Source organism: Elgaria multicarinata, chromosome 4 (genome assembly GCF_023053635.1).
Source record: "Elgaria multicarinata webbii isolate HBS135686 ecotype San Diego chromosome 4, rElgMul1.1.pri, whole genome shotgun sequence".
In the NCBI taxonomy this organism is placed as follows: Eukaryota; Metazoa; Chordata; class Lepidosauria; order Squamata; family Anguidae; genus Elgaria; species Elgaria multicarinata.
In genome coordinates, this window is record NC_086174.1 from 94019530 (window position 1) to 94039576 (window position 20047).

General features: G+C 41.1%; 1 protein-coding gene across 2 annotated transcripts in view; it reads left to right on the plus strand.

The window, feature by feature from the left end:
* Window positions 1-20047, plus strand: part of SCML4 (Scm polycomb group protein like 4) — a 49621-nt gene that overhangs the window by 21015 nt on the left and 8559 nt on the right. The window contains exons 4-5 of one of the 2 annotated variants that reach the window (XM_063124837.1): window positions 5559-5750; window positions 12400-12669. In XM_063124837.1, the coding sequence (XP_062980907.1) occupies window positions 5559-5750; window positions 12400-12669 (462 nt within the window). The remainder of the gene's footprint in view (window positions 1-5558; window positions 5751-12399; window positions 12670-20047) is intronic. The other variant, XM_063124836.1, reaches the window with a different exon arrangement.

Sequence of the window (20047 nt, forward strand, 5' to 3'; positions counted from 1 at the left end):
GATTTGCCCGGATTTGCCTGGTTTTTTGATGACAAATCCAGGAGGGGAGGGGAAATCCAGATTTCCCCAAAGAGTAGCTCTAATGGAAATTAACAAAATGCTTATAACTACGTCATTTTTTAAGATAAAGACATGAAACTTGGCATGGTGGTAGCTCTTAGGAAGGGCTTTAGTCAAACCAAATTTGAAATAGATCTGTTCATCCATTGATTTTTTAGGAATTTTTTAAAATTGAGGTTTTAAAATTATTATTTTTAAAATCGTCATTTTTGAAGATAAAGAGATGAAACTTTGCACCATGATAGGATTTAGATAGAACTTTAGCCACACCAAATTTGAAGCAGATCTGTTCATCCATTGATTTTTTAGGGATTTTTTAAAAATTGAGGTTTTAAAATTATTTTTAAAACTGTCATTTTTAAAGATAAAGAGATGAAACTTGGCACCATGATAGCTTTTAGGTAGAGCTTTAGCCATACCAAATTTGAAACAGATCTGTTCATCCATTGATTTTTAGGAATTTTTTAAAATTTGAGGATTTATTTTTTTTTAAAAAATGTTATTTTTAAAGATAAAGAGATGAAACTTGGCACCATGATTGCTCTTAACAAGGACTTTAGCTATGCCAAGTTTGAAACAAATCTGTCCATCCATTAAGTTTTAGGATTTTTTTTAAAGTCTGAGGTTCTAAAATTATTTTTTAAAATGACATTTTTAAAGATAAAGGGCTTAAAGTTGGCACCATGATAGCTCTTAAGGAGAGATTTAGCCATGCCAAGTTTGAATCAGATCTGTTCATCCATATATTTTTTAAGGATTTTTTAAAAGTTCAAAATTTTAAAATTATTGTGTTTTAAAACTGCTGGAGCCATATCCTTCAAACTCAGGTTGTCAAACCTCCTCTTTGGGGTGTTGCATATTGAGCAGTTTCAGCCCTTGGCATTAAGGGGATCTCCAGTCTTTAGGTAAGAAGTCCTGGGCAAGCAGGGCACCTTTCCTGTTGCAGATTTGGTGTGCAGTCATGTACCTGGAGCTCAGCAGAGGCAAGGCATCCACAAATCAAAATGTGGGAAAGGAGAGGATGGTCAAAGCAGCCCACAGGGCAAAACAGAATGGTCCAGAGGCCTTTTTAAAAAAAATTCCACATCATGGTCGATGAAGGGTCATCTTTAGAGAAAAACTCTCATGACCAACAGTAAGGTGCCAGTCGAGAGGGAGGCTCTCTTTTTTGTGGATGCCCTGTTGCTGCGAATGTTGGAACCTGGCATATCATTGCTTTGCTTCGCTACCACTTCCCTTCCACTTCCCTTTGTACACTTGTGAGCTAGGCTCTGACTGCACTGCTGGGATGCAATGCAGAACATTTGAAGTGCATACCAGAGAAAAATAGATAGATTTGTGGCTTTGGCTGGCTGGCGTATCTCTTAGAGACAGAGTTAGACTGAAGCCACAACTCAGAGATGGCTGTAGCTGAGCCCTGAGAGGTTGCTGTACCACACAGAGCCTTTTTAAGAGTGTCTCAGAGTCCAGTTTTGGTGCAGGCAGAGGCGGCTGGCAGTGGAGTTTTTTTTTTTTTAAAAAAAACAAGAGTCACTGGATGCAACCAAACTATAAGCTGTTGCCCTACCCCCAGCCACAGGGTACAAGTGCAGAGCCTGGCTGGTCCGTTGGGAGACTTTGGCAGAGAGAGAGGGCGGTGGGGAATTTTTTGAGGATGGAAATGTTGGCAGGCTGGCATAAGGCAGAGAGAGGCTGAAGGCAACCCAGATGCACCTGTAGTTTGGCGTTGAGGCTGGCTTGCCACGCAGAGTGTTTTAAGAGTGCATCAAAGTTGTGCAAAAGGAGAGGAGTTGGAGGCGACTGGTGGCAGAGGTTTTTAAAGTATTGGGCAAAAGGCGGGATATAATAATAATAATAATAATAATAATAATAATAATAATAATAATGTAAGAGTCACCAGACATGACCAAGCAATAACCTGCAATAAGCAATATCCCAAGCCACAAGTGTGCAGCCTAGCTGGATCATTGGGAGACTTTGGGGGAGAGAGAGAGAGAGAGAGAGATTGTTTGAGGCTGGAGGCTTTGGTTTCTCTTCAATGACTTAGAGTGAGAAACAACAGAGGCTACACAGACAACCCAGAGACATCTATTGTAACTTAGCCCCATGGTGCTGGCATGAAAAGCAGGGCATTAGGAAGAGGGTCTTCGAGTCGCATGTTTGTGCAAGAAGTAGACAGAAGCTCTAAGTCTGGATGTGCGAAGTGATGCCAACACACAAGCCTTGAGAAGCTAATGTATATAAGTGAGAAGTGTGAATGGGCAAAGTAGTGTTCACTGCCACAACACCCACCCTAATGTTAGAGTAGAGAAACTTGGGACAATTATACACAAGCTTTTTTAAAAAAAATGAAATTAAAAAAAGCCAGCCATCTGGCCGGCCAGTAGCAAACCCTGTTAACAACAACAGCAGCTTGCAATGAGTGAAGATACAGTCAGAGAAGATATTTGAGGGAAAGGGAGAATGTAACACACAGAGTATAGCAAAAGCTTCAAAGTACAGCAAAACCTACAAAAGTAGGAATGAGTGAAGTTAATTTCAGATACATTGAATCTCTCACTTGTTCTTTATTTCAGTGATTTTAACGTTAAGATGTTATGTAGAAGAGATTTGGCTTAAATGTGTGCTGTAAAATCAGACATGTGACCAAGGCTATGTTTGGGTGGGCATGCCCCCTTGGTGCTGGACACGCCCCCTTGGGGGGGCGACCATGTTGTCCTGCTTTTTGGTTTCCAAAATATGGTCAACCTACTTTCTACACCTAAGGATTATCCCAGGCAAATGGAGGGATTGTCCCTGCCTGCTCCCGGGTTCCCCTGTGTGTCATTTGGATTACACACAGGTATAGAAATGGCCTAAGTTTCAGTATTTCTAATATCTCAGACATCAAGGGACATGTTGTGTTGCGTTGTATTTCACATTTGACGAAGAGTGAAATAATTGAGCTAGTATTTGAACATGAAACATAGAATTGTGCCCTGAAAGTGTCTACCAAATTTCATTCCAAAAACTTATTGTTCAGTTGTATTACTACTTTAGAGGCAAATAGACAAACTAATAGAATGCCAAATGGCAAATTGAAAAGAGGTGTTACTTCATTTCACCTGTTAGGCATGGTCCCTTACTTGAAGTGTGAGCCAGGCTCTGAAATTGTGGGATAGGCAGGACCTCTAGACATGTTCAAGCTCCTTTCTGGGCCTTTCCCAAGCTGTGTGTGTCTTGCTTTGACAAGGAAGCAAAGCAACAATTCACAACTTTGTGAATAACTATGGGCCTTGCTAGACGATGCCGGATAAGCCGGCAGGGAGGCGGGGCGACGGCGCGCTAACTTTTCCGCAGGCCGGGGCGGCGGAAAAGGCGCGCCATAAGCGACTTCGCTTATGGCCCGTTAGGGGAGGCTTCAGCGCGGCCTGGCGCCGGATTCCCCTGTGCGTCATCTGGACGCACAGCAGGGAAACCGGGCCTCACAGCGCGCTAAGGCCTCGTCTAGCAAGGCCCTAAGTGAAGTAACTCAGTAGTAATCTATTACTGCTGTTCTGAGTGGTGACTGTGCTAATTGTAAATACATTTAAGCTTCAACATAATTGCCACAGCCTTAATTTTTTGCATTGCATTTCCATCTGATCTCATTGTTAACCTTTCTCTCTCTACACCCATGAGTATATGAACCTGCCAACTAATAACACTTCTTGTGTCTAATGAAGCGGGCTCTAGCTGATAAAAGCTTGTGCTGTAATATATTTGTTCGTCTTTAAGGTGCCCCAAAATTCTTTATTATTTTGATGCTCCTGCTGAGTCCTGACAAGTTCTGTGATGAGGATGGAACAAGACATCCACTGAAATAACTTAACCTCTTTGTTTGATCACATTCCACTTAAAGAACCCAGATACTGTGTATTTATTAAACAACTGTTGTGACTCTCCAAAAAAGCTTTTGTAATTGGGAAGTGTAGAAATGTAATAAATAAAGCTAGGATGATATTTTTTTTTTCATTTGCTAATGTGCTTTTGACTCATATTGATTTGCGGGTTGTTGTTGTTTTTCAAAACACCCATACATGTAACAGTTCATGTTTATAAATGTGCATGGAAATAAGGGATTAAAAGGTTGAGGCCATTTTATTAAGATAAATGTGAAGAACAAATACACTGTAATGACTGTTTAGTTTATAGACAGTGGATCTAGATAAGACCTGTTTTGCTGTACCATTTCTACTGTGTCACTGGGACCCTTCATGCTGTGCAACTCTGACCTTTATTCCACTGTGCAACATTTAATTCCATTTCCAGTTTCATTTCTCCTATAGGCTCTCTGATCCCAGTTTGGACCCCTATTGAAAGAAATCCAAAGCCCCACACGCTCGAGAAATTATTTTAGCTAATTCTTGGAAACATGCCAATCAGTTATGTCCAATAAAGGCCCACTCTTTTCTTATAGTATGAATACGATTGAATTTCTATTAACATTAATAAGTTGATCGACTTAAGAGTTCAGGCTGCAAAATGATTTGCCTTGGGTCCTGACTAGACTCAGAACCACCAAAGATGAAAGATAAATACATGTATTGAGACCATTGTTTTTTCTTCCCAGAAGACAAAGCACAGGAGTCATCAGTACAGACCCTAGTTTGTACTGAGCTCTTAGTGCAACAATAACAAAACAGAACAACTTCCCAGCATTTCTAAACAGACATGATGAACTGCTTTAGATCTACAACAGCAAATGGCATAGATTATAGCTACACTACATACGTAAAAGATGCAGGTTTGTTCCCATTCAGATCTGAGCCCAACCATAGGAATGTATAGATCAGTTGACAAACAATTTTAGGGCCATTTCCCCATTCCATTGTAATATTTTCCACTACAAGTGGGAAATAGAGGCAGTCTATCTATTGTGTGAGTGCGGGTATATGCACGTATGTATGCCACCTATCTGCAGTGCTTTCATCCCTGATATATTGTGCCATTTCTAATTCTTGGAAAAGACAATTAGCTCTTATTTGTCACCTATGTGAACAACAGTAAAAGAACGTCACCGTAGATTGGAGTGGGTGGATAGAAATTCACTGAAAGTAATTGTGTAAATTAGTCCTATGTTCCACGATGGCAGGAAACCAAGTTCAGAGTACAGATTTTGCCTTATTCTGGTAATTAAGTTCAGCTCAGCACAAAGAGATGAACTAACAGCTAAGTTTGTATATGGATTTGAAGGCAATCCACACTGGGGCTCTGGAAGAGAAATTCTGACTCGCCTCTTTCAGCGATATATTTAGAGCAACAACAATCAATGTTACACTATACCACTTTAGTCCTTCATGTATTTATTTAGTGAAGGGCCCAAAGGCCAAGAGGTCACAGTTATAAGCATTTGCTCAAAAGCCACGCAACTCTCAGTGAGGCCAACAAAAGAACAGTCCCCAGTCTGTTTCATATCTATATATGGTGTTATTGCTTATGTTGAATGACCCCCTAATCCTTCCTCATTTCACCCCCAGTTTCTGCTTCTTTTGATGGAAAACAGCACCTCTTGAGCCTTCCGGTGGTGAACAGCATTGGTTATGTTTTGCGGTTCCTCAAAAAGCTTTGCCGTAGCTTATTGTGTGACAGTCTTTTCAGCAATCAGCCTTTTCCACAATATAACACTGCTGAAAACCCAGAAGAGTATGAAAATGGACGGATGGAGTCAGGTAGGTTTTATCAGATACTGAAGAAATTCTTTTAAATGAGCACTGATCAGTCCCACATGCGCACAAGACTGTCTGATGATGAGGATGAGGATGATGAAGAAGACCACACTCAGCTTTACTCACCAGTATTCTTGCATGCAGGCACAGAGCAGGACATTTGTTCCTGTTTGTTCAGGCAGGAATGAGAAAGCAAGCCATGTGCTCCCAGCAATGGTGGAAAATCAGAGGGAGGGGAGAAAGGGGAGGAGCAGGAAGCCTCACTGTAGGCTATATACCTCCTAAGGCTAACTATGCCCCAAATTCCCAAGCATTAACTAGCTAACAGCAATACTTTCCTGTAAGTTGCAGACAAGATTGCAATATTCCCAACAGGTTCTAAGGGCCAAATCACATGCGATGCAGGAGATCCATGATAAGATCTCACAACAGGTTTCTTACTGTAAAGCAGGAAAGTGTGTCAAGACTGCCTTGTTCACTTGCCTCTCACTCTTATTTACTTATTAAAAATGTTTGCACCTGCTTTTCTCCATGATATTAGGGCAGCTTTCAATAATAAAAATAGTATATGATTAATTTAGGTGTAAGCCTTCCCACCTGGGAGAAGGATAGTGGAGAACATGAAATACTAAACACTGGCAGATCATGGGATAGGAAGAGTATCTTAGATAAATATCCACGGTATATTTCAGGAATAACAGTTGTGGTAGGCACATCCAAAGAGCCAGAAAGTGCAGTGTTATCAGTAGTATTGCCACTACTTTAGGTGGAACAATACGTTACACATCAGCAAACATATTTTCCAAAGACGCAAGAGCTAGTTAACGCGAATGCAAGGCAGAGAGGCATGTTCAAGAGAGAATCAGCAGGACATGGGGGCTTACCCTGCCCACCTGTGTCACTTCTCTGCAAATATCTGCTGACTCAGCAAATACTGTATTTCCCCATAGGCAGGTTTCTTCTGGTCTCAGACCCAACTGAGGGAAAAACAGAAAACTGGGTGAGCAGACTGGTAGAGATTTGCAAGAGAGAAACAGCGGGTGTGGGAAAAGATAAAAATATTTCCTCCCATCCACCTATTCTCACTGGCAAATCTCTCTCCCAGAACCATCTACATTGGTGTTGTGAGGCAAACACGCGAATCCCGTTTTCCCCCTCATAATGTTGGGTTTTGTGGGATTTTGGGGCAAGCTGCTCAGATTGATTTGCATATACATGCATTATACAGTTTCACCCTCAAAGATTTGTCCACAGGTCACATTTCAATGTCTGCATGATTACCCCCACCCCATAAAAAAAGGGTGGGGGGAGAAAAGAAAAGAATCACATTTGGCAAAGATGCAAAACTGCTTTTGGTTTGTTGCAGTATGACTTTCTGGATTGCTTTTTCTAGTTATGCCTTCAGATCTGTCAAATGTTAGGACATTGGGGTACAAGTAGAGATGTGAAGGTTTAAAAAAAATGGGCAAGAAAACAGAAAAAAATGGGGAGGTGGATGGATTTTTTGCCCCCCAAATGTCTGGAAAAACACAGAAAAACATTTTTACTAACTTTTCTGGGTCCAACCCCCCAGGTTCCCCAATTCTTGTTTTTTCTCCAAACCTTCACATCTCTAGGTACATGGTAGGAAAAAAGTGCTTTGAGAGTTAAGCTTTATAGTGTCATTTAATATTTTGTTCTGTCATAAAAAGTCATTAATTTTTAAAACCCATCAAGGACTTTATTAAAAACTTTATAATGGCTGGGCATAATAGCCATGTGTGTCTCTGGCCTGTCTTCAAAGTGATCTTCTGAAGGGGGTGGGGGAAGCAACATGAGTTCTATCCCTCCAAGGCAATAAACATGCTGTGTTATTCTTGCTCATCTTCAGTCCTGTAGCAAGCAGGTTCGATTTTGCCTTCCCCCTTGTAATAACTGCACTGCATGGCTTTGGAGTACAGTCAAAATAAATGGCTTTTATGGTTATCAGTAGTCCCGGCTTTGGTTCAGCATTTAATTACCTGCACAAGCCATTTATTGCCTCATATATTCCTCTGCCATGAACATTATCCCTTAAACAATAAATAAAATATTAAGGTCAGATTTAAAGGGGGAATGGGAGATCCGTGCAATCCACTCAACCACAACAAAATTTAATAGAAAACTATTTGCCTGATCTAAAAAGGTTTGTGGAGAGGAGGTCATTATGTTGTCTGCAGCATTTGAAATGAGATGGAACGTGATGATTGTATACATGGATTTTTCACTCTTTTTGACAGCTGAGCTGCAGTCAAAAGTGGGGTTATGGCACTGCTGCCTCTACACCCCCAATTCAGGCACCCGTTGACAGTGATTCAGTGAAGGAGACATTACATTAGCATAATACGCCATTTGTAAACATCTACTTTGCACAAAGTAGAAACCGACATTTATTTACTGTACTGCTTTTCAATTCGTGACAGCTGTCTCATGTCTCTGTGGAGGTACACTGGGATGCTGCCTGCTTGGTTTTAAACCAGGCTGGACAATTTTTGCTAATATCAAGCCATGTGGTGGTTTGGTTTTGTTCGGGTTTTGGCTCACAGCTCATATTCACAATGCTAATTTTCAGTATTGTATGCAGTCATGCAGTATACTTGATCCCTTATTTCAGATACACTGATGGGCTCTTACTGTGGCTGCCCACACAGCAAATAACCTGCCGGAGTGACACTATCACTTAGTCTTGGGCAATGGAATGATGCATTGGATGGCACAATTCAAGGGGCAGCTGACTTCCCCCACAGAGATGATGGTCAGGCTGGAGCACGGAATGGAAAGGAAGGGCTCCTCGGCTCCTTCTTGTGTCATCCTCGCTTCTTGGGTCTGCTGTGGCTAAGATCGCCATCTGTGCTGGTTTAGCCAGTGGATCTCCTTTATGTCCTATTCTATGATTCTATGACATGAGAAAACTAATCTATCCATCGCTAGTCAGATCCCGGTCTAAGTGCTTCCCAACACTGTACAGGAAGCTAGCTGGCAAGGAAGGCAGCAGACCAAGGGCACAGGAAGGAAGAATGCAAGGGATGTTCAAATGCAGTGGCTCAATGTAGCATCCCACCCCCAATAGTCATAGGAACATAGGCAGCTGCCTTATACTGAGTCAGGCCCTTGTCAACATTGACTAGCGTCAGCTCTCCAGGTTTCAGGTAGGAGCTTTTCTAATCCTACCTGGAGAAGGTGGGGATTAAACCTTTGACCTTCTACAAAGCATGTGCTCTACCACCAAGCTATGTCCCCTCCCCCTCCTCAAGTCTACTCTCTGCAGAGCAGATTCAGGGGACATGCCAGGGGAAGGAGCCAGTGTAGTGGCTAGAGTGTTGGACTAGGAGTCAGGAGATCCAGGTTCTAGTTCCCACTTGCACATGGAAGCCCACTGGATGACTTTGGCCCAGTCACACATTCTCAGCCAGCCCACCTCACAGGGTTATTGTTGTGAGGGTAAATTGGAGAAGAGGATTATGTACACTGCCTTGAGTTCCTTGAGGAGAAAAAATGGGATGTATAAATCAATCAATCTGCCTTCAGTTTCTGTTCCATTGGTGGAAGGGCACCATTAGCTAGCCCTATATGATTCCAGGGCCTGTATCCCCTGCAAACAAAGTGTTATGAGTATGACTTTGTTGAGCAAAGTAGTACTAGTAGCAACAGTGGTATGGTCTGTACACACCACACAGTAATCTCTGTAAAAAGAAACCACTTCCTTCAGGGAAATTATGGGCTTACTTTCTACAATAAAGTTGCCACAAGCTTAACTGACATGGCTCTTCTTTGCAGGCATTCCTGGTGTGGTATGGAACCACACAGAAGCAGCTCCCACACCACCACATGTGTGGTGAATTGTCTGTCAGAATTCGTCCATAAGAGTTAGGAAGCTGACAAGGACCCCAAGTTGTTCCAATACAAGATGGAAGAGACACCTGGATCATTATTTTTAGCTGTCATCCTTTATGGACAAAACTATATATGATGCTTGCATCTAACCTAGTTCGTTTCTTTTTAATGCAAATTACACCAGCTGTTGGGAGGCTGGGATCTCCAAGAATATGTGAGATCATTGGTGAGGTCTCTTTAGGGTTAAATTCCCCATTGGTGCCAGGGCTTGTGTAATTTGGCCTATCAGATATGTGAACTGCTCTGCAAACCAGAGAAGAGCAGCAGTTTGGCTTATTAGTGAGAAGTATATAGCCATAACAAGAAAATGATTCTTATTCTTGGGAAATTTTAGATTCAGAGATGAATCACTATTAACAAAGTTAAATTAGGTAGTTGCGTGCTTTTCTTTGATAGTTAATAGATAGTTAAAATACAACTGTACCTCAGGGAGTGCCTTCTCCTGTATCAACTACCAAAGGCTAGATCTATGCTACTGCTTTATAGCAGTATTGAAGTGCACTGATAACTGTTGGGGCACAACCCACATTCCATATACTGCTTTCATAGGCCCTGTTCAGATGACACGCTAAGCCACGGTGGATAAGCATTTTGAGCTAAACATTCGCAGAGTTCTCACCAGCCAGATCTACACCAAGCACATAACACTTTGACAATGATTTGAAAATGGTATATGTAATGTGTCCTGGGCCCGAACAGTTGTCAAAACCATTATAAACCATTATAAAGTAGTAGTATAGATCCTGCCACCTCGAAGTAATTCTCATTGTACATGCCTGTGTTGTTGGTGTGCCACACCTTTATCCCTGTGGGGGAGATGTTTGTCTTGCCCCTTGGCATGAAAACCAGAAATGAGGCAGGAGGGATGGGAGGAGGAAATGTCAGTCATGATTCCTCTCTTGCAGCTCCAGTGGAATGTGCTCAGGGTAGCTAGAAGCAGATGTACGCTGTAGGGGTGTGCACCCAGGGATTTTTTTAAAAAGGTGAACATTTATTGAATACTTAATCATAAAGGACATTCATTCATTATTTATTTAATACTGTAGAAACTGAAGTTTTACTCCATGTTTGGCTTGCATGACTATGGGACGGCCGTTGCAGGTGAGGGGGGAGAATGAGGAGACGCTCCTCAAGCCCCAGTATTGGTGGGGCTTTTTGGTGACACTGGCTGGAGGAGGGCTTACAAGGTGATATTAGCCTTTGGGGTCCCTCCTCCTGCCCTCTTTGAAGCATGGCTCCTGGCAGAGAGGCTCCCAGCAGAGCGATTCCTTTTCACTCCTGTTGCTGGAAGCAATGACACACTGTCAGGTGTGGTGGTAGTCAGCAGCGGCGTAGCTGGAGGGCTATACTCGCTGTGTCTGGATCACCCTGTGGATCCCTACACAGTGGCCCCCTTAATTCGGCATTTATTGCTTGAGACATTAGGGTGTGCCTGGGCACGCCTGTCACACCCTTTGTACACACCTATGATATACACCTGGCGAGGGGCTTCCAGCTCAAAATAAAAAGCCTCCTGGAAGATTAAATGCATTAGCAAAGATCAGTTGGGGTGATGACTGTTGGTTTGAAGGAGCAGAAAGGCCCTCTGTAAGGCTTCTCTAGAGTGTCATCTTGATTAGAACTTCCGTGAGTTGTTTGCATTAGGGTGAGATCAGACCTGACAAAGATGCTGAATCGTTCTCAGCATTATATACAAAATTAAAACAACAACAATACCCAGATATTAATTATTTAGGCAGTCTTTAAAATAAGGCTTTCTGGCTGGTTGGATCTACTCAACAATGCCTAGGAAGCAGGGCAGGCAATTGGATGAACCCGCAGAATAGCTAAAACAAAAGAGAAGTCTGGGTGACCAGGAGCTCACAACACTGAAAATGGATGGGTCACATCTGGTCATCCCATTATAAGAAAAATATTATAGCACTTAAAAAGATACAAGGATGGGGTCACGGGGTGATTTCAGGATGAAATAATATGAGCAGTGCCACTGACAAGAAAGCGAAAGAAAGAAAGAAAGTGACATGGGCAAATATTAATGAGGAATTGAATTGGGAAAGCCTACATATTGAAACACTGCAAAAACTGAGATAAAGATAAATTAAAATAGAAGTTATGGAACTTTTTTCTGTGTGTGTGGTAGAGAGTTTCCAATGTTCTAGCAGTACACTGAAGTCTGGCCATCCAATTTGTATAGTTATATTGCTTAGGCACACATTGATCAAAAATTAAGTATGGGCTGCCTTTCCCCACCTGACACTCCCCCCCTTTGGCAACCCTGCCCTACTCCTGATGTCCATGTATTGGATACCACAGTTGTCTTTTAGAGACAGTGTGTGTGTGAGTGAGTGAGAGAGAGAGGGGGGGGGCAAAAAGGAAAGCATGAGCGAAGCCTAAGAAATAAGAGATAATACACTTTCTCTAACTACATAAAAAATCATTCGGAAATAAACCAAGCACTGCAGTTAACCAGTTTATTATTAATTAATTTCAGGACTAGAGAGCTCCTGTCGCAAAAATTAATTCAAATCCATTTCCTATTATAAATCCTCATCGATGAATTAAAGCTCACATAGTACAGTTCTTTCAACTTTGTTCACACTTTAGTTTTCTAATGGATTCAAGCTGTCTGTCTGATATCGAAGACTGCGTGAAAGCAGAAAAAGTTAATTTTAAAAAACTACTTTCGCTTTCATAGAAAATCAATGATTTTTTCATTAACCCCTGATCCTTTCCTTTTGAGCAGAAACAGTCATCCCTGAAGATTACCTGGTTGACCCAGTGACCACAAAGCACTACAGCATAGATCCCTCGGATTCTGCCTTTAATTGTATGGGATCTGTGTACTCTATGAGGCAGAGTTCTGGAGATGGACGTCATGGTGGAGGATCCTCTTCCTCTTGTAGTCATCGTTCTGGTCAGCTGGCTTCTGGAGGGCCATCAACTGCTAGTTTGAGGCATCAGACATCAAGCCCAACCCGAAATGGAACTTATCTGGAAGGAAACAGAAGTGGTAATGTAATATATTTAATTCTCTCATGGTTCTAAGATTGTGTTGAGTTCCATATTCATGCATTTCATTTCATACATCTTCTGATTTGGTTCTTGTGGAAGGACTGATGAGAATTGCAGTGCAGTGGCTAAAGTGTTGGACTGAAGGCTGGGAGATCCGGGTTCTAGTCCCCACTTGGCCATGCAAACCCACTGAGAGACTTTGGGCCAGTCACAGACTCTGAGTCCAACCTACCTCACAGGGTTGTTGTTGTGAGGATAAAATGCAAAGGAAGAGGATTATGTATGCCACCTTGGGTTCCTTGGAGGAAAAAAGGTGGGATATAAATGCAACAACAATAATAAGAATAATAGCAGCATGTACAGTGGATGCATGTATGTAGGAGTGTGGTCATGGCAACGAGCCCCGCCCCCAACCTAGATACAGTCATAAGACCATCTATTGGAACTGTATGCATGTATAGTGCCTTTGTAAGTTGCAGTAGTACATTTTACTTCCTATGCTGAACTCAGATAGCTTTTTGTTATCTCACTATTTATGAGCTCTTTTTCTTCTCCTTAAATCTGATGGAATTACATGTGGCATGAACAAAGTAAAATTCATCAAAGTAAATCTCAGCTAAGCCAAGGTGTTAATGAATACAATTTATATGAGATTTAAAAAAATTCTCCCAAGGGCTATTACTCTTTACCATTCCTATGTTGTTCAGTTTTAATGAAGTAAATGTTTCCTTGGATCACGTTGCTGTGATTAAATATCTAAAATAATATCCCTTTTCCTCCCCCACCCCTGCCCCTAAGAACAATTTCTTGAGAATCAATTTAATGCAAAGGAAAGCGCAGGGCCAAGGTTTAAGACTCCTTCACACTTCAGCCCCTGCAAGTTTCCTTTTAATTCCCTCCCAAATGGAATGTTTCAGTAGGACAAGCAGGCTGGAGGGGGTGGGGGAAGCAACATCATGGAGGGCTTCTTCACCCTTGTCCTAAATCAGCCTCCCCCAATCTGCTGCCCTCCAGATGTTTTGGACTTCAACTCCCATCAGCCCCAGCCTGCATGGCCAGTGGTCATGAGAGTGGTGAGTTGTAGTCCCAAACATCTGGAGGGCAGCAGATTGGGGAAGGCTGATCTACATCTGAAGAGAGCCTATGTTAGTGCACTTGCTTTAGGACATGCACCGATTAGGGGCGGAGTCTGCTGCCACAGCAACTCCCCCACCCCCTTGTGCATTCATTCTCCCCAAATGGAGCATGTGCAAGAAACCTAGGAATAGGAAGAGCCCAGAAGCAAATGTCATGTCCCCAGAGTACAGCAGGGACCTGGACACAGAGCATGGGGAACCAGCAGTAGGCCAGGTTACACCCCCCCCAGAGCTCCACAGTCCATGGAGTCCACCTGGCACGAGCTCTTAGAAGGACAGAGTGCTGGGTTCCAGGCAAGAGGCCTTCCCCTTCATCTGTAACACTGTCCACTTTGCAAGGAAGGGGTGGAGACTGAAAGGGGGCTCTGGCAGCCCACTCATAAGAAGCTTCAGTATGGTCTCAGAACTTGCTGGAGAAAGTTGCTCTCTAGGAGCTCTCCTTGGTGCTGTGATGTCCAGCCTGCTGTGCTGTATTGCGCTGCGTTGGCTCCCCCTTGGGACCACAGCTTGTCAGCAGCGGAGTTCCCCTTACCTTAACATAGCAAGTCACAGCTGAAGTATTGGTGGAGATGAAGTGGGGGTGGGGGAATCACTCAGTGTATTCTTGCTGAACAGTATATTCTTTGCTTAACTTGTTGTTTTAACTCCTGAAGCAGAAGATGAAGGGCACTCTTGGCAAGGACTGATAAATCTCCTAGAAAGTCTCTCATTAGGATAAGTCAATATTTACAGTTGATTTAGGGGTCTGTATAATCACAAGGTTTTGAACCAAAGTTTTCAGTATATCATCAATTTTAAATGTAATCAAATGAATTATCTGAGTAGGGACGGAAAAAGAGGCACTGAAGGCAAAGGACACAAAGTCTGGGGCTTCACATGATATGATTTTTACCAAGGCTTTGTATTCCTATCTTTCATTAAATTAATTTCAGTTACTTTTTCTGGGCTTTCAATTTGTGCTATCCACAACACATCTAATAAGACTAACCCCATCCTCAGTTTCTAATGTCATATGACTCCTTTCAACCCAGGAAAGTACCTCAGGCAACCTAGTAAACTTCTTCCATCTGTTCCTCCTTCTCTTCCTTGTTAAACTATTGAATCCAATGCAGATCCAAAGAACTTTAGATTCTTTTCTCCCACCACCTGAATGTTCTCCTTTGTTCCTTAGTATTTTATTGCATTATGTAATATTTTATTAATATTGTATTAGTTTAAAGCTCATGTCACCATAGGCACTAGTAGTCTGAGCATGAAACATACTATTCCTTTACTCCTGCTATGTCAGTTCTCTAGAAGCTGTATGGAGGTTACAAACAAGGACTTTTGGCCCATGCTTCCTCATACCCATTGCTCAAGCCCAACTCATTCCCTCTTCCCCCAAATTTTAAAACCAGACATTTCCTAGTGCTGCCTCTTTTCCTCCTCTGCCTCCACCTCAGAGCGTTTACCGCCTCCTCTACCATCATCCTTGCCACCAATATGGCAACTTTGAGAGTGGGTTCGATGCCTTTGTGTTTTTCCTCCATGCACAGCTGCATGGCTCAGTTATATGGGAGCTGTATTCACCAAGTCACTCAGGCCAGGGCACAGGAACATATTGTTTTGCTATTAAAGCTCAAGCTTTGATTTTTTTTCTAACTTTCAAAATTTTCTGCATGTCTACACAGCTCAAGCTTTGGCTTAAAACAAAAATGAGCAAAATCAGTCTGGTAAATCTCAAGTAATAAGCCTTACACTACCATGTTCTTATATAAGAAACCACCCTGGTATCCCCAACAATGAAGGGTGGTTTAAAAATGTCTTAATAAATAAATAAATAATCAAATAATAAATGGAAGATGGCTTAAATTAGGGTTGTGCTGCTGTAGAAAGTGTCCATTGATCGCTTAGAGCATGATCCTATGCATGTTGACCCAGAATTAAGCTCCACTGAGTTCAGTGGGACTTGTGTTCACATTAAGTGGAACTTGCTTCCAAGTAGCCTTAATATCAGAACATTCTTAGACTAGTTCCTAACAGAAAGGCAACTGATATAATTGAGGCAATGCTTTCTTTAGCTTCAATTGCGCTGTCAAGTCTTGAGATAGAATAACTAAGGTTCAATCTATTCAGCCGGCCAAGGTTTGGTGTTTTACCTAAACAACCAAACAGTACCAGATGGTTCCAGGCCCTCCACATGCTGTGTTTAAAAACAGTTAAATAGGTTCACTTTCCCTCTGAAATGCTTCCTGAGTTTCTAAGCACCCTACAATTCATTTACATTTTTTTCCTTGCCACCTGCCAAAGCCAGGAAATTGGATTTTACCTAAATTATGATCTTTAAGGATAATTATTGGTACCAAACACTCCTCTCCCTTTGTAATCTGAGTATTCTTTATCATCTTGATTAATTCTGATGACACAATGCCCTAGGATACCTTTGACATGGGAGAGATGAGATTGTTATTAATGTATTTAATCCCTGGTGTGAATAATTTCAGATGCATAAATTGCAGGATTTATATACAGGTAGGACTCCAGAAAAAACAAAAATACCCACATAAACTGCACAAAAAGAACCAATTTTGCAACAGCTCTTTTGACAACCATTTAGTTTCTGAGCCCAGTTCAAGATGCTGGTTTTAACTTGCTAAGCCCTTCATGGTGTGGGTCTAATGTATCTGACATCTGAACAATTCCCATTAATTAAAATTGTCGGGGAAGGTGTATTTTTGCATGAATTCAATAAAAAAAAAAAACATAGCAGGGGCTTATTTGCATTGGCTCTGATACTTAGAAATGCTAAAGTACTGAGTCCTGTCTTAACCTATTCATGCAGGATTCAGAAGGGCTGTAAAGTCAGTCCTCTCTATAAGCATTAAAGAAATAATAACAATGGATGGCTAATGGTTTTAATTCAATCTAGTGCCTGATGCTTTGGAAAAAGATCCTGCATTTAATTGTAGGCTTGGATTTCATATTCGCATTATTGTAATGGTTGTAATGTTCACCTCTATGAATATTTAGAAAAGTAGAGTATAAGTAAATGTTTGATTTACAGTAATATTAACCTTTACCCATGTCTCTACTCCACATTTGCAATTCTTACTTGGATCTGAAATACAAAGATTCTAGGGTACAGATAACTTGATACAAGATTTTCTTATATGTTTAATTTTTTTAATGCCTTTGAAAGGTACCTTGATTAGTCATCTGTTTCCATTTCGATTGTGACATTTCTGGAAGCTGTAATTTGACATAATCTTGGGGGCCAAATGATGCTGTCCTATAGACCAGTCACGGTTCACTGTACATTTTGCTTCTTTTAAAATCTATTTTAAAGTGTTATATTCTGTTTTGTTTTATCTTATTTTGTACACCGCTCTGAAATTTTGAATGGGGAGTAGTATATAAATGTTGTAAATAAGTAAATAAACCTTATGAATCTAAAAGACTCTCTTTACCACAGGCTATATTATATATTTATATAAGGAAAATAAAGTGGAATTTGACCTGCTTTTTATAAGTTCAGTAGAGGCAGACGACCCACCTATAGACAATATTCCCATGATCCTAATATTACCAACCTATCGCATTACAGCTGTAGGAAATAAAACCCCATTTGAATGCTGATGCTGGCAAATTTGATATGGTTAGAAGAGCAGTAGTTTATCAGATCTGAGAGATACGTAGCTTTCTCTTGCCCTTATCCACCTGTTAACACCTGGAATATACTTTCAGATATATTTAGTATTACTAAGGATCATATGGTGGCATTTGTTTTACATTGTTGCTCTTTTTCTTTTTTACAGCTCAGTGGCAAAAATTCCAGATGGCCTTTTAGCCATTGAGCAGGGCATTTGTTCTGCTAGGATCCTAGAGTACTACCTGACTCCACCTGAGCACCAATTATGGCTTTCTAATGAGAAGATTTGTAGTCACTCCTTTCCTTCTAGTACAGAGATCTCTTCCTCCTGTAATTATACTCTTATATTTTACATCAACTCCCAATACAAAGGCCCATCAGCCCATATTTGCACATGCATAGCACTGCAACATCCTGCAGTCCATTCTTTGTAAATTCAAAAATATAATTCATTTGAGTTTAATGTCAGTTATTGTAGCAAAAATTAGCGCTGCACACTCAACATGATTATTAGGCACATTGAGACAGATGTTTAGCCAACGTACACTAGACCAGCTTCATACGTTTTACTGTGGAGGTGAATCACTGTAAGCTCCATCCGCGAGTGTCTTACTGCACGCTCGTTACTGGGCACTCATGGATTGCTCACATGACGTCATCTGCCTCTTGCACGTCTTCTGCCTTTTCTGGCCTTTGTTGTGCCACACACACACACACCCAGAAAAAGTCTGGTTGCTGCTCTCTCCTACTGGACTGAATGGGCCTAATTACTTCTTGTTTTCAGGAAGGGATGCCAGAGCAACAACAGAGAAGCGACGGGAGCCGTGCATTTTGACCTAGATGTGATGGGGCTTTGTATTCCTATCTTTCATTAAATTAATTTCAGTTACTTACATGTTTATGCTCACAACAGTCTGTACACCATGAATCCTGTGTGTAGGGGAGGTTGAGAATGGTAGATTTTCAAACCCTTACAGCCATAGAAGAAAGAATTCCAGGTACTGAAACTCTCCATGTGAATTTATATTCCCCTAAAATATTTTTGTGAACCGCCCAGAGAGCTCCGGCTATTGGGCGGTATAGAAATGTAATAAATAAATAAATAAATAAATAAAATTGAATTAAAATCCAATCAAGCATCTAAATAGTTACAATTATAAGTCAATCTATAGTTCAAGGATAGAACTTGTGAGTTGTACATAAGGGACCAGCTCCCAGTATTTCTAGGAAAAGGATCTTAGATAAGGAGCCTGGGGAAAACCTGCATCTGAGATTTTGGAGACACAGCATATTTACAAGTCAGAATAGTCAGAGCTCCTAAGCTAGATGTACTAACAGTTTGAATCAGTAGAAGGAAGCTCTACATATCTTATGCTACTATCTCCAAACAATCCACCAGAACCATGACAAAATAGGAAGGTCTTCTTCCATTATGAAAAATATAAGCATCCCTAATGTAAATGTTTGGGCATTTGTGCGTAAGTGTCATTCTCCATCTCCTCGCAGCTTAAACTGGCCTCTCTGTGCAATAATAATAATAATAATAATAATAATAATAATAATAATAATAATAATAATATAATTAATAATAATACTGTAGCAACATGTGAGCATTTCTGCCCAGAAGCACCTAAGGAAGTTTGTGGAAAGTTGTGGTTGTAGGAAGTTGTGTAACTGTATTAGACTCTTTGATGATCAAATTTACCATTGCAGAGTTTCAGTTCCGAATTGTAGCGACTAAAATCAAACGTTATGTCAAGTTTCATGAAATTTGATCATTTTTAACTTTAAATCTTTTACAAATATTATGATTCATTTCTAGCTGCGTGCTATGCTGAAACCTGGGAAATTCCTGTGCAAATTGCTTTTGCTATTTCCAACAGCTTTTTACTCATGATAGAGCCCAACGTGTCAAATAGATGATAGCCTTTTTCACATTATGTCACCTCCTCTGAGCTCATCCACCTTCCCTTCTCCATGCACGTTCTCACATAAGCAGACATACCAGAGAGGCAAGTACAAACCAAGCAGGTAACATTTATTCAACATAATATAGCTCTCTGTAAGAGGAGAGGCGCTCACAAAGGGGGTAGAGTTCAGGAAGGAAACAGGCCATAGTGATAGCAACTGAGATGTATAATTCTACAGAGACTAAAAACATAAATGCACTTTCCTCCCAATGTGCTTTATTGCCTTGATTTAATGTTGAAAGGGGCTGATGTGGCCTTAAATCATCTCAGCCTTGATGTCGCTAAAAAGTCACATGCACAACATTCATCTTAGGGCAGTTTTAGTAGCTCTCCCAATAGACATTCTTGGGACGCTGTTTTATGAAAGCCAGTGATTAGGAGAAGACGGGGCAGTAAAACATCTTTAGGTTGCAGCAGGAGTTAGTTACCCCACATGAACATTTACATTTCCTTCACAGACCCAGATATCAATGTCAGGAGAAGGGTGCACACAGATACCCCATCATTTGTAGAAAATCCAGGAAACAACTCCTTTTCCATGAATCTGGAAGTTGATGTGTGCTTTAACTTCCAGACATACATAAACAAGCAAAACAGACATATCCTATGTGACTTCATACCCAGATGTTGTTGTTTTCCCCT